This window comes from Ornithodoros turicata, chromosome 10 (assembly GCF_037126465.1).
Source record: "Ornithodoros turicata isolate Travis chromosome 10, ASM3712646v1, whole genome shotgun sequence".
In the NCBI taxonomy this organism is placed as follows: domain Eukaryota; kingdom Metazoa; phylum Arthropoda; class Arachnida; order Ixodida; family Argasidae; genus Ornithodoros; species Ornithodoros turicata.
The window spans coordinates 1,035,561-1,051,524 of NC_088210.1; the positions used below are offsets into that span (position 1 = coordinate 1,035,561).

The 15,964-nt window shown below is 46.7% G+C and overlaps 1 protein-coding gene across 2 annotated transcripts in view; it reads right to left on the reverse strand.

Annotated features, from left to right (window-relative positions):
* Positions 1–15,964, reverse strand: part of LOC135371279 (uncharacterized) — a 404,777-nt gene that overhangs the window by 85,989 nt on the left and 302,824 nt on the right. For both annotated transcript variants that reach the window (XM_064605383.1, XM_064605382.1), the window contains exon 9: positions 12,479–12,592. In XM_064605383.1, coding sequence (XP_064461453.1) covers positions 12,479–12,592 — 114 coding nt within the window. The remainder of the gene's footprint in view (positions 1–12,478; positions 12,593–15,964) is intronic.

Here is a 15,964-nt window from a genome sequence, read left to right on the forward strand (position 1 = left end):
CTGCACTGACTGCGTAACGTTCCACCGCACCTACCACATCGCAAGAGGCAAAGTGGATCCACTCTTGCTTGTAATCCAAAGGGATAGCAAAGAAATTAAAAACTCCCCGTGCTAGTCTTGCATACTGTGATTCATTTTACACATATAGTACGTAATCACACTATAAGCGCTTCAGGAAACCATGATTTTCATGGCGCCCATGGGAGAGTTCAAGACGGATATTAAGAAGCCCCAGGACAGCTGGTTGACGGACTTTATGAAGGAAAGTGACGATAATTTACCACAACGCGTACGGAAAGTGTTATAGATTTTGTCTTCGACAGTAGCATAGAGGAGCTAGTGGACGCCAAGTACATCAGCTAATTCAGTCTTCGCAGGCCACTACAGTCCGTCGGCGGAGAATACCCGCGATGGTATTTTAAATACTATCGCATCTCAGTCACAATGTGCACAACGATTTCTGCCGTAATTTTAATAATAACCTGTTCTGTTTTCTTTTTTTTTCGTTTGAAAATCTCATTTGTAAACTACATAGTCTGAACAATTCCCTTCAACAAGACTGGTTTGAACAGTAATAAATGAGTTCGAGTTCCCAGTAAACCACGAACGTCTAATGGACATCTAAAGGATGGTACACCGTGGATATTTTGGATATCTAGTAGACATCCGTATATGTCCAGCTAACGTTGAATGGATGTACTATTGATCGTCGGAAGCTCATCCATAACTGTATAGATGGATATCTTCTGGATGTAACAGCTGGACATTTGCACATCCAGTGGACGTGCTTGTGAGGCATTGCGACGTCTAATATACGTCCTATCGATGTTCCTACCGGATTATAACATACGACAACATATAGACGAGATTGCAAATCTACTTTTTCAGCTATTTTGTGTGCATGAATAGCGCAAATGCCGTAGACCTGGCCGTACCCCACCCGACACTGCTTGGGCATTTCTCAGCAGCCTCTATTGGCGTACTGGATGGAACATATACTAAAATACCAATAGTTGCGGGATGTTTGTTAAGTGTAGTGGGGCCGAAAACGTTTGTAACGGTGACGAGGATGTGTTTCTGCAATTAATTCGTACGTCTGCAATGAATCAAACTGTCCGCTAACATTTCTGATATTCCTTGCTAACAAATATTGTGTTTGGAATTCAGGCTATTGTCTATGATGAGGTTACCTACTGAGTGCATGGCGCTGTCAAACTGACAGGTTTCCTGTGTTGGTGGAAGAGTGCTACGTAGATACTTTGCAGAGAGCAGTACGCGAACAAATGGAAAAACTTGCTTTTACTCGTTCTCCAATTTCTCACGTTCTCGCAAGATAGATTCGCTTTCTTCTAGCGCTATACGTAAAAATTACTATTGAATTGATAGTGGAAACAACGTTTCGTAAACATACGTCTGTATTATCGTATCTTAATCCGGTAGGAACATCGATTAGACGTATATTAGACGTCGCAATGCCTCACAGGCACGTCCACCGGATGTGACAAATGTCCAGCTGTTACATCCAGAGGATATCCATTTATACACTTATGGATGAGCTTCCGACGATCCATAGTACATCCATTCCACGTTAGCTGGACATATCCGGATGTCTACTAGACATCCCAAATGTCTTAGATGTTTGGATCTTTCTGGTATGTCTAATAGACGTTTGTGGTTTACTGGGTTGCAATAAATCCTCCGTGGCAACTTCCTCCCAGGACAACTTTTCCAACTAGTTCAATTTGGAGATACTACCGAGTCCATCTGGATTTTTTGGTATAACCATTTGGATTTAGCTCGTTAGCTAGTATGGGACCACTAAAACGTCTTTTTGGGCTTGTTGTGACAGACTAAAACAGAACGAACACAAGACACAACACAAGAACAAACACAAGACAAGTCTTGTGTTCGTCGTGTTCTTAGCGCTTTTACGCCACGATAGTATTGGGCCACGTCGTAAGCCTGAGCTTGCCTGCGCTTCGTAATGGAGGGGGGGGGGGCAATTGGTTCTAAATGGCTTCAGTCCAACGGGTGACAAAATGACACTCGTAGCCACATTTGCTTGGCGGCGCTGACACAGAATAAAAAACAAGAACGCGTCTGGAATTCCAATTGGTTTGAATGGGAAATAGTCCAGTTGTATCAATTTCTTATTTTTTTCGACTCGGTGATGTTTCACTTTGTTTTTTTCTGAGCGGCGTGGCGGGAAAGAAGTCAAGTTAATTATTTATGACTTGTGGCTGAGTATGACCCGTGAGCACACATGGCCAGCTACGTAGCATGTAGCAAACACATTATTAATGACAGTTTCTCTTTCAGGTTCCCCTTGTTAAAACTGCTTAAACATTGCACTTCAGTTCCACCCCAGTTAGTTCACAATTCTTCGTTAAATTATTCAATTAAATGAGAGAATGTCTTCTTTAAAAAGTTGAGATTTTAGGCCAAAAATACTCGGGAATGGCTACTCCAGGACGCGTTATTCAGGGATCATCATATGTAAAAGAAATGAGGTCCAGACGCCAGCAAAAGAATTCTGCATATCGAAGCATTACCACTACACTATGTACAAAATTAATTCCAGTTGTGTCTTTTACATCCAGTGAACCTAAACCAGTTCGTCCTGCATTACCACATTAGAAATATCTGGCAAGCCCATGCTTACCAAATGGCCCAAATGAATCTCGAAAAGCCCCAACTGGGAAAGAAGTAGGTGAGGCATGGACGACTACAGCTGTGGTTTCATCAGAAAACATCACACGTGAACATATGTAGGAGATAACAACATGAGTATATATAGCACTTTGGACTAGACCTGTTCAGAACAATGTAGACTGGGTTTTTATTAAAAGCTATGAGAGCTACATAGATACCTTCTTTGATTGTGGGTTATGCAGTCAGGCCTGCATTTAATGTGGAGTTATACCAGATGACCAACTAGCTAAAATATAATAATAGCCTTTTATCTAGGAGCTTTGAGAAAGTGAGATTGGAGAATTAAGGCATGTAATGGGTGACGTACTACCGGATGAGTAATTGGCAAGAATGTATTAACTACCTTTTTAATTAGGGGCTTTCACATATAAATGAGATAGCGAAAATACAGGCAAAGCCTGCTGGAAGCCACTCCATTGAAAAAAGTACCGACAGTTTTCAACAGGAATTCTCTTTAGCAAAAATTCTAGCCGGAATCGCGAGTCAATATGCTTTCCCCATATCCTGCCTCGCAATACTATCAAGTTGCTTCCATATGAGCTGATGTCGCTTTCTGCAACAACCCCCTCTGCAAGTCAGACAGCACATTGACTCGTGCGTGTAAAGCGATTTTACGGTTTAGGGTAGCAGTGCAATTTGGAATGAACTAACTAGATATGAAATGAATGACTTGAGCATTGCGTTGCCTGATACCTACCCTGTACCTTACAATTCAACAATAATGAGCGGTTTATCTGAGCGGTTTATTGTACTGACACAAATGCCATTGGTCGCGTTAGAAGTGTTTGACAAAACAGTCGTCAATCGTGGGTTGTAAGGAAGCGGCTACGTTGAGTGAAAATATCAAGCAAATGACCTCCCCGCCGAGTTGGTCCTGTGCTATGAAATCAGCTGCGGCTCTCCATTATCGACCCCTGCGCAGCCAAGTCATCATTTCTTGCTGACGGCGACTTCCGTTGTTCCATGTTCTTCAACTACAAGTCAGGATGATATTTTTTAACCCCCGAATTCACTGATGTATTTTGACTCGAAGCCGCATCTTGACTTGTGCAGGTCTGCACCGAGACCTGTCTTCGCTCCAGACAGACCGCGTGTTTCATGAACCCTGCCGGTAGCCTATTTCGTCAAGTTGCACCCTGCTCACTTTAACTGCGTCTGGAAGCGAGATTTTCATAGAATTTTGTACACAAAATCTGCTTTCTAGCATTAAAGCACGACATTTTTTAATGCTAGGACTCATAAAATGTGTTACACTCGTCGTCTTGCGCCAACACTTGTGCAAAGCCGGGCAAAACATCTGGAGTGGCACCATACCAAAGTGGTTTTTTGGACAGGTCCGACTTTGAATGTAGGACGATTTGGTGACTGGGACCAGTTGAAAGTGCAACCAGTTTCATGATGGGCTCGAAGTGGAACCAGTGGAAGAGGCCATTTGCAAAAGCAAGCGCGTGCCGGGAAATGCTGTGCAAAACGACAGCGACGATGCGTATACCAGTGAGACGACTACGACGATCGGAGACGATAGGAAATCACTGTCCTTTTGCGCAGCATTTCCTGGCACGCCCTGCCAGGGCGCGCGCTGCTCCCTGGAACTTACTCAAATGCTCTATTGATCCAGTGGTCCCGGATTTCGTCGCTCAGCAGCTGGGGCCTCTGAAACCTTTCGGCAATGGTGTACGGGTTGGCTGAACTTTCGAACATGTTATCCAAAGAAATCATTCGTCCTTCCTCAAGTCCCTGGGCATCACCTGTTGTACTAGTCACCAAAAATGATAGACGCATCCGCTTTTGTGTGGACTATCGGCTCCTCAACCAGGTTACTATGAATTCACCGTCATGCCTTTTGGCCGCTGTAATGCGCCTTCCACAGTCGAACGGATGGTGGACACAGTTCTTCGCGGTCTTCGTTGGCACACATGACTCTGTTACTTGGATGACATCATCGTGTACTCCAAGACATTTGCTTAACATCTACAACGCCTCGGTGCAGCTTTTGACTGTTTTGTCCGGGCTGGACTTCAGCTCAACCACAAGAAGTTTCACTTCGGACATAATCATATTAAAGTCATCGGCGATGTTGCCTCTGCTCAAGGCATATCGCCTGACCCCGACAAGATCAAGGCTGTGGGAGAATCCCAAAAGGCGCTCGGTCCCTGCGAAGCTTTTTAGGCCTGTGTTGCTATTTTCGTCCCTTCATCCACGATTTCGCTACCATCGCAGAACCGCTGACCTCCCTTCTAGCGAAGGATACCAAATTTGAGTAGACTGTGCTGCTTCATTCCCCCCTGAAATCGGTTGTCACCTCTGCGCGAGTTCTTTGTCATTTCGACCCCTCCGCCCCAACGGAGCTGCACACTGATGCCAGCGATACCAGTATTGAGGCCGTATTAGCGCAACATTTTCCAGGAGCTTCCATATAAAACCCAACTGCATTGGCCAGCCGCACACTTTCCAATGCTCAACAGAACTACACTACTACGGAAAAGGAGTGCCTTGCCATCGTCTGGGCAACGCAGAAGTTCTGTCCCTACCTGCACGGTGGACCATTCGCGGTGCTAACCGACCACCATGCGCTTTGCTGGCTTAACACTCTCTGAGATCCCAGCGGACGTCTCGGCCAGCGGACGGCTCCACGGACGGTCCGGAAGGCTCCACTCGGACGCTGATGCGCTTTCGCGTCGCCCTCTGCCCTCTACCCTCGGGGGGGGGGGGGGGAGTAACTTTGGGTAGACGAGTCTACCCTCGGACGCATACACTTCCTCCCCTACGACGTCTACTGTCCCAGATCATGCCCTTATTTTGGCCGCACTCCATTTCTGTCCGTGGCCTCCTTCGACCCTGCTTTTCTACATGCCAAACAGATGACAAATCCTGCCGTTTCTCACCTGCTACTTCACCTTACTGCGCGACCGCCCTTCTACAGATCGCAAGGTTATCCTGCAAAGCAAGCACTTTGTTGTAGCGGACGGTCTATTGTGCAAACGTAATTATTGTTCTGGAGGTCCGCGCCTTCTCCTGGCTGTTCCCAAAGGACCTTGTCAGCAGCTGCTACGAGCCCTTCATGACGATGCCACTGCTTGTCATCTTGCCTTCTTCAAAACATACAATAGAGTCCGAAAACGCTACTTTTGGCCGGGACAGCATCGTGCTAGGTTATGTCAACGCCTGTATTACGTGTCAGCGACGTAAAACTTCTCCGCCGCCACCTGCCGGTTTTCTGCATCCTCTTGAACCGCCCCAGCACCCTTTCGAACGAATCGGCATTGACCTCTTTGGCCCCCTTCCACAAACTCCCTCCGGAAACCGCTGGGTCATAGTTACGATCGACCATGCTACTCGGTACGTTGAATCGTTACGTTGAACAATGCGTTGAATAACGTTGAAATGTTGAATAACGAAACACGTTGAACAATACGTTGAACGAATACGTTGAACAATAGGGCAGCTGAAAAGAGAAAGAAATCGCCCTGCTTCGTCATGGCACGCTGCGTCTCAGTGTGAGCGACCGCGGCAGATTGTTCTTAGCCACCTTACTGCAAAACACTTTTCGGGCTTCTTCTGTGGTGCACAGGCCAACATCAGCGTACCATTCTCAGAAGAATAGCCTCACAGAAACATTCTATCATACGCTAGCGAATATGCTCGCTTCCTACATATCGACCTGTGATGACAACTGGGATTCCATTCTCCCGTACGTTACATTTGCGTATAACTCCGCCATCCAAGCCAACACCGGCTTCAGCCCTTTCCGTCTAGTCTACGGCCGGGATCCTCTCAGCAGAATCGCCACCTTGTTCCCATACACCCCCGACACTGACCACCCTCGCTGACGCTACGACTCGCGCAGAGGAGTGCCGTCAACTGACTAGATACCGGACCTACGAGCGCCAAGGGCATGCTAAATGCCGCTACGACGTGAGTCACCGCGATGTGAGCTTTCAAGTCGGCGACCAAGTCTCGCTCTGGATTCCCCTTCACAAATCGGGCTCGTGCGAAAAGTTCGTTTCCCGCTACATCGGTCCATACCGCATCGTCAAGCGCGTTTCGGAAGTCAGTTACGTCGTCGAACCTGTTACCCCTCCACATGGAAGTCGTCATCGGGCAACGGAGACTGCTCAAGTCACGCGGATTAAGCCCTCCGTACTTGGCTAAAGCTTCTCCTGCAGTCGCCAGGTTGGTGCCTTTTTCGCCCCGTGGAAGCTGCGGGGAAGACTCATCGCCATCGCTGGCCCCGCGCGGGAAGTTCATTGGAATTGGACGCTTTCACCGCCATCTCCGGAATAAACATTTATCCCCTCTGCTCTCCCGAATCGTCTTCACATCCCCAAGCAGCACAATCTACTGAAAGTCGAGTGCAATAGGGGTGGGTGGGTAAGTGGAAGGCCTTGAACAGACTCGCGAAACTGAAGTTCATTGATAAGAAACATACCGACCACCCCTATTGCACTCGACTTTCAGTATCGTGATGCTTGGGAGAGCATCGCAGTTACCTAACTTGTCTACACGATAAGACTCCACCACGTGTCTGTGATGACGATCTGCTGATATGCAAAAAAATTTTGTCGAAAGCAAAGGTCCCACAAACCCCGCTATACACGGTAAGCTGCGAATACTATGCGAGCTTCGCTACTTTATTCTTGTGCTCCCGGAGACGCTTGTTTATACAACAGCCCGGCTCACCTATGTAAGCTCTTCCACAGGAAAGAGGGGCCGAGTACACCACAGCCGTGCGGCACGGTGTATGCTAACGCCGGTGCTCCACCCGACAGCCACCCTCGTTGGCGCGGCCACCAACACCAACACGAGCAGGCAATGACGACAAGTTGCCCCTCAGACTAAAAAGAATACTAACACCGTGATTCTCTTGTACTTTTTTTAACCTATGTGAAGTGCCTTGAACATAGGGGATGCCCACCATAGGACGCGAAGAAGAATCGATCACCTCAGGCTCCCTCGGTCCCCACTTCCGCAACGTTCTTCAGAGTACACCAGTACGGAGCTTTAGCACAAAAAAATTAAAAAATAATCTATATACGTGTACGGTTTGGCTGATAGGATGTTATCTTCGGGATGTTGGGGGGGGGGGGGGGGGGGCGCTGGCGAAATAATAATAAATGGCTGATAGTTGGACGTTCAGCGTGTTTTGACTGTGTTTGGCCTCACCGTCGCTACTTTGCTTCGAACTCTCCTTATCCTCTTTTTCAAGTTCCACCTAACTTTCTAAAATGGAACATCTGATTAATAGGAATCAGTCACCATAGTCAGTACTCGTACCTGCTAACGTCGGAACAAGCAATGAGTGCAGTTGGTTTAGGGTTTCATGGTCCGTTTCTTCCCTGTACGCTTCCCCGTCTTCTCAGCGTCAAAACTCCTCCGACCGGTTGAGACTGGCTGAGAGTTGACGTTGGAACGTGGACGCGTCGCAGCAAGTTGGTTTTGTCTTCGGTTGCCGTGGCAGGGATCGTGCATATCGATAGCGACGTTGTGTTTCCCAGGAATCATTGTCATCGCACTGTGTTAGAAATTGCACGAAAGCACACGTTTATACCAGGGGTCGAAACCGGAACTGAAGCGATATCGAAAATCGCAAAAAACGTTATTTTTTTCCGAACCGAACATAATCCGGCTCCTCGTGTGCGTTTGTTATCACGGAGGCGAATATGAAAAAGCGATGTGGCTGTCTCGCTTCACCTCTGCTTCGGCCTCTGAACTTCATGGAGTCCTCATTGCACTAAGTTTTATCAAATGGCGATCGTCAGTTGCTCGCTGCATCATCTATAGCGACTAAATTGGCGTTACAGACTCTAGCTTCTATGTTTACTATGGGATCCCTGGCATCAGCAGCACAAGATGTCTTGCACACATACCATGCGGCAGTTTTAAAAGGTCATGACATCCAAATGCAGTGGATCCCTAGTCACGTGACATTGCAGGCAACTAGGCTGTGGACGCTGCTGCACACCGGGCTCTTCAACTCAGGCGCGTCCAAATGATGCCGTTTTATTTCACCAAGGGTGACGCGGGGAGAATGCTGAACGAGATCAAGCAACAAAGGTGCAGCTCCTCCTCGCTAACAGGATCTGGTCAGGGTTCGCTTCTGTACAAGGTCGACCTAGAGTTACGCTCTCGAGTACCACCCTCCTTCACGCGACAAACGACGACTGTCCTAACATAGGCTATGGCTCAATGTACCGCACAGCGCACGTCTCCTCTTCAAATTTGGAACGCGAGACTCTCCGAACTATACTGAGTATGGCGTTGTAGAGGACGCAGAACACATCCTTATCAAGTGTCGGAAATGCGTTCATGCTCGAAGGGGGTTAGAGGCGAGCCTCTCTGGTGTGAACTCCCGAGCCTTCGACATCGCGAAACTGTCCCGTCTTCCGTCGTCCGACGACGCACTGAGGTCACTTGAAGATTTCCTACATGCAACCGCGATTATGGACATCCAATGACTCGCTGAATGTGTGCTGCGTGTGTTCCCAGCGATTCTGACATATTGCACTCACTTGGTCGAAACTTTTAAACTACATGTTGAACTCCATCATCAGCTCTCTTCTTCTCTGGCCATCACCTCTTTGTTTTGTCATAATCTCATGATCTCACCATATCTTTGTACTTTCTCTGTGTAAGCGTACAGGGCCAGCTAGTTCGACTTCGTCGAAACTTACATCCCCACTTTTCCTTTTTCATATCGTTATCACCATGACGACAATACCTTCCCGCTCGACTGCCACGCACCAGCATCGCTCGGAACCTTGCCGAATTCATAGATTCGAAAAATTGATAAACCAAGAAGTGGTGAGTCCATGCACCTCCTGATGCCCCACCTACAAAAGGTACACGACGTCCCTGTACATTTTGGTGACTCGTGGTGTAAAAAAAAACGACGTGCTACACGACAGCTACACTTTGCATTGTTGCCTCGGCTGGTTCCTTTCATACAGCGTCGCAGTGTGAAGGCGACGCAAACTTTAATAGTTCGCAGTTACATCCAGATGCAAGGTAGACCTCTAGCGACCACGGGAAAAACGTTGGCGCATGGTCCAGAGCATGGAGGAAGGAAACACAGGAGCGACTTTTCAAGAGCAGCGTGCCGCCCCGCGGATGCGACTCTGAGATGCTCGTATCTACCACGTGACCGCTTTCTTTTCTTTTTCTTTAGGGATTTGCGGTACCATTTTGCAATGGAGTTCAATGGTGTGCAGTACGCATCGAGGAAAGAAGCGAAGGAGGCGCGCCAACGGCTCTTCGACAGAAAATAGACGCATGGGGCAAGTGACTTGACGATAGGAGATGAGCTGTAGCTTGTTTGGAGTCACGAGAGGGTCACGGTACTTGAATATCCTAATGAGCTCGCTTTGCACACGCCACTTTGGGGGCAACTTCGGCGCGCTACCACCACGCATCTCCAAGTATTCCGAAACTATGTGTGGGGGGCTCCCATAGAGATGTATGTAACCGAAACCGGAAGGCAAGCGGTGATGTCACAAAAGTGGCCTCCAATCTCGGCTTCGCTTATCAGAGCAATAAGGCTCCTCCTCTCTTTCCTTCCTCCATGGCTGTACGCCATCTCCTAACACTTTTTGGTACAGTAAAGGACGATCTGCTGTGTGAACTCCACGGTTCTTCCTACATATGAAGTGTATAGGCGAGGGTGTAAGGGAAAGGAACGAGAAGCAAGCCATCGCCGGAACCTGATATTACCTCTCACATGTGGTACACTGATTAACACAGCGCACGTAAGCCGGTTCGAACCGGTTAATACCGGTTCAAACCGTTATTTTGGTTGCGCTGAACCTCAACCGAACCGATAACCTTGAACCGGAACTTGAACCGAACTTGAACCGAACTTATACAGCGCAGGGATACACGATCCCTGCCACGCCAACCGAAGACAAAACCAACTTGCTGTGACGCTTCCAAGTTCCAACTGCTACTCTCGGCAACTCTCGACGTTTGATTTTTTAATGTACTTTTATCATTGCGTATTAGCGCCGCGAAGCAAACGGGGCTATGAGAGGCATACAGATGTGGACAGACGGAGAGAGGACAGCAAAAAGGAGTGGGGGACAGGTGCATTAGTATGCGTCCTGGGTTTCCCGTGTGCGATGTCGCATCGCATCTTCCAATTTTGGTAGGACACCTCTCCCACAACGAGAGTAAACTGTCGCATGATGCATTTATTTTTTGTTATATTTTCCAGGTACCGAAACGAAGAGGGGGTTATGGACTTTACAGGGAACAGGCCAGAAATACCGCATGACCGCGTGTTTACTCCGCACGTACAAAAGTAACAGAATCACTTATAATTTCAAAATAACGCCGTTGTCGAAACCATAAACGTGCGCAGTTCATCACGCAGCCACTGCTGTCCCAAATACCGCATACACGCGATTTTAGTCCCGGTTTTCCCTGGGTTTTCCGAAGAATTTCCAGACGAATGCCGGTACAGTTCCCCCTGAAGCCGGCCCAAGACGTACACTCTTAAAAATGAACTTCACCACATAGCACGCTCCTGGCCAACCATTATCCCCCTAGTGGCACCGTTCTTTCCCCTGATTTGCTGAGGGACGACTTCAAGGGAAACTTTGCCCACCTTCTTCTGAAAAGTCTTCGGAAAACCCATGGAAAACCTCAGACAGCACAGCCGGTGGTACGATTCGAACCTACCTCCTCCGAGTACGACCTTGGTTACCACCAATGAGCGGACGCCTTAGCCCACTCGACCATGCCGCTGGTCTCTCGCCGTTTGAATTTGAATTGAAAGCCGCCCGCGTACCGTGGCGCCCAGATAGTTACTGCATCTGCATTGCATCAACCTCTGTGATTACCTTTCCTCCTTTGTTTCTTTCCTAATTGCTTAGCTAGTGTTTCTCATTTTTTGAATGTGCCTTTTACACAATTTGCTGGTACTTTATTATCTTACGATATTCACATTTAGACGATAATATTAGCATGAATTAAACTTACAGCATATTGTCTATCGCAGACGGAGCTGGATAAAAAGCAATAAAAAGATCATTCACGTGCTAAAATATATCAAAATATTATATCTAACAACCAGGGTATATGGCAAGAGTGGACTCTTCCCCCATGGGATCTCAAAGGGGGTAGCTCCCCAGCTTGGGATCTCAAGTCGGTTACATGACCATTCTGGGAACAAAATGGTACCTGTGAGGCTCCAGCTGGAACTTCTGGAACCATCTGAGGTCAGAGTGGTACCACTGGTTTCACAAAAGTGAAACCAGCTACTCCACGTGAGAATCCAGCTGGGACCATCCACATTCAACTGGAACCAGATTCAACTTGGACCATTCTGGGACCAGACCAGATTTTCGCCTGGGAAGGTCCTGTTACCAAACTGACGACGTATCAGCTCCTGTAGAGTCAAGAGAGGACAGTGTCATGTTGCTTCCAGAAGCTGCCGTACATGGAGCGTTATCGGGTTCGAGGAAGCCCGAGCGCTAACTTGAAATTTTCACCACATGTGTTAAGTCGAGCTTGCCGCGTCAGAACGCTTCAAGCCGAAGAGGGTTTCTGAACTTCATTGAAACGTTTCCAAGGAGCTACAAGTCAAGTCGAGATCAAGTTACATTTATGAATTCGGTGGAGAACTTCCTTGTCACTACCAATGCCATGAAACGCTGCCGTTGGTCTGGAAGTATCAGGTATACAACAAATACTCCTTTACATGAGCTGACTTCCTTTCACTGTGTGCTATTTGATTCACTACAACGGATTTTAAGGCGTCTCAAGGACTTACCGGGTCACTTTCAAAGGGCTCACACGGCACACCATCGGGCAAGTCCAGTCCAAGAGAAAGGTCCTCTCCTGGATTTCGTAGAAGTTGAGTGTTGCAGGGGTTTGATGGCTCCCACTGAACGGAAAGAAATTTAAAAAGTTAGTTTGTCCTATACCCTCAAGGTAACAAGCATCCAGACAGTCATCGAAATTACGTATGCGTGTTTTATTGAGGCAAAATTATATACACGGACAAGATAGAAAGGTTACGTTTGGCTTTACAAAATTTGTTTCAAACTTTACGTTTTGCTATTTTCAGTTGGTGAGGCTCTCACTGGAGGACATTACATTCCAGACGCGAGACATTCCAGTACAAACGAAGAGGACGGTTTCAACCACGTTCGGTGTCCCTGTGACTGCGTTTCTTATCATTGCATCCTCCTATTCAACCAAGCGAGCACAAGCTGCGCTAGTGTACGTCTAAAAGACGTCTGAATGTAGACTTTGGGAATGCCTATTAGACGTCTAAGAATATGGTTCTATTGCTCCGCATTCGTCTGTGAGACTTCCCCTTGCACGGCTAAGGTTACGCTAAAATCCGGCTAACAGCCGCACAATCAACACGGCTAAGCCATCAGCGCACACTTAAACCATTCCAGTGCAGGACTGACTGCTTTAAATATTCGTTCTTTCCTCGAACCGTCGAAGAATGGAATTCTCTGTCATCTGCACAGGTCTCACACCGCTCTGTCACGGCATTTGTGAAAGGCTTAAACGCAGTTACATGATGTGACATATGTGTCTTGTTGTAAATTATTTTAGACTTTCTGTGCCCCTCCTACTTGGACCCTTTCAGGGTTTGTAGTATTTTATAAATAAATAAATAAATAAAAATAAATAAAACAACTGTAGCTGTATTTAGACTGTTTCGACACTAAACTGTATTTAACCTTTTTTTGGACGAAACGTCTAGACTGGGACAGCATTTATCTGTCCAGTGAGGCGTCATGTTGTTAGGAGTATAGAATCAGCTTTATTCCTTAAAAGACTACCGGGTTCTGAGCACGAGCTGCGGTACGCGCTTAGTTGTCTACCTGTCACAATACACGCCTGTGGAGGGTTGGTCGTCCTGATCAATCAATCGGAGGTAGTGTCGTATGATTCACACATGTACAACGTCCTCCTTGGAAGATGACCTAGCTTGGCGTCTTGTGGGGTTACAATCCTGAAGAACGTAGTTGACGGGCGAGATATGTATGTATGGCCAAACGTAGCGGCGCATGAGCTTTTGCGATACGGATCTGGTCTCCAGAACCGAACAACGTCCCCTGGAATATACTTCATAGTCCTGTGGGTAGCGTCGCATTGAACCCTTTGGTTCTGTTGGGCCAACAATGTATATGTTCGGGCGAGATGGTGACTTTCTTCAGCACGGCTCATCAGTTCGCTGACGTAGTCACAACCGTAGCAGCGTGATGTACAGGAACAGTGTATCTAGAGCTGTGTCACTGGATCTGACAAACAAACGAAAAACGGAGTGAACGAAGTGATGTCGTGACGTGATGCATAGTAAGCGTACGTGATGAACGGTAGAACAGTGCCCCAGTTGGTATGGGATGCGTCGACGTACATAGAGATCATGAAAGATGCTTTCGTTATGCTACAACGATGTGAATGAAACAACATTGCAAAAATGTGACATTGCTAAAGACCGGCTTCGTTATGTTGCAACAATATTACACAAATAACATTGCAAAAAATAGTGCAATGTTGGTGCAACACTGCCAATGACCAGTTATTTTACAGTGTAGCAACGTTACAAAAGCAACATCGGAGGAGAAACTACAGTCCTGGTGATATATGTGCATGTGAACACAGTATACTTACACATTCAGTAATCGAAGTTATTAATCGTTATTAATCGTCCTGCTCTTGGGCAGACTTCAGTGGAATGGTGCCGACATTCGCCTGGAAAGCCTAACGGGAAGCTCTGGGAAAACCGCAGACAGTACAGTGAGGAATCGAACCCGTGTTGCCTCCCAGTCTCTTCACGGAAGCCGATCATTCTAACCACTATGCCACGCGAGGGCTAAAGGGCCGTGGTCGCACTGACGCTATAGAAGAACCATATATCGAGGGTCAGCGCGGATCCACATGTACGTAAGAATAGATTGCAATTAATTTCATCTTCTCTATAGGATTAATTTTCCTTGAGATTATGTTGTCCTCGTCTCGATCCTGTTGTCTATAGTCATCTCCCATAGTGCGTCCGCAGTGTTGTACCAGAATATGTCTCTCACACTCTGAATTTGTTCTCCCCATAATAGTCACACTAATTGTAATGTTTCCTCACTGCAGCACGTGAAACATTGCCTGAGCAACATAATCGTAATGTTTCTAAAATGAATCGTCACAAAATGCTGCACCAACACTGAACTAGATGCATTGTGGTAACATTCTATTTCTGCATGAAACGTTGCCGAAACATTTGAACACGTTGTCGAAAACAAACTGATAAATGACGGGCGAAAGTCACGGGAAGTTCCGAAGATTTGATTCAACGTTTATCGGAGCAAATTGCAGCTAGAACAAGATCGCGCAAACATTGTGTTATTGGAGCACTCGGAGCAAATGCTTCCGAAATGCTGCATCCAAAACGTGCAACACTGCAGCAATATGTTTGTTTCGATGTTGCTGCAATGCTTGAGACGTTGCCTAGGGTTAACATTTCTAAGGTGCGACGTTTCCTCAATGTACCATGTGGAACATTGCTCTCTAGAGAATCACACTGTTAGCTCCACGCGCCCTTCGAAATATAGCATACACATTGACATAAAGATAGTGCTGCAACGCTAAGGTTTGGTCGCCGATGCATTGTTTTGTGAGCAATGCTATTGCAACATTGCATTAGAATTAATTGGCAAACACCACATAATAACTGCGACATTTCTTCACACGCACATTGCTTCGGAAACACAATCACACTGGTAGCTCTACGCATCTTTTGAAATACGGCAAAAGCATTGAAATAAAGATATTGCACAAACGTTGAATTTGCGTTGCTGGTTAAACGTTTTGGAAGAAATGCAATTGCAACATGACATTGACATTGCTTCCAAAACATTGCATCAACAATGTAAACGCCGCATTACCTAAGTCTAATGCTACATGAGTGTAACACATTCAACATTGCTTCAGTAATATACGCAATGTTAGCTTTACGCAATCTTTGAGACATAACATGAATATTGAAGTAAGTATATTGCTTCAACGACGAATGTGGGCATGAAACATCGCTGCAACATTTCAAGGTAGAGGTAACATTGATGCAATAGATTTGCAGCATCTTTTGCTGTCTGGGCATATACATCTTCCTACGTGTAACTTATTCGCGAATCTCGAATCCCTGCTTAGGATTCGAGGATTCGTGGATTCGGTTGGCAAATCCCTACACGACATTGGACTGTACTGCCTCGTTGCCTCGATACCCCAAACATTGCAAGTCAAA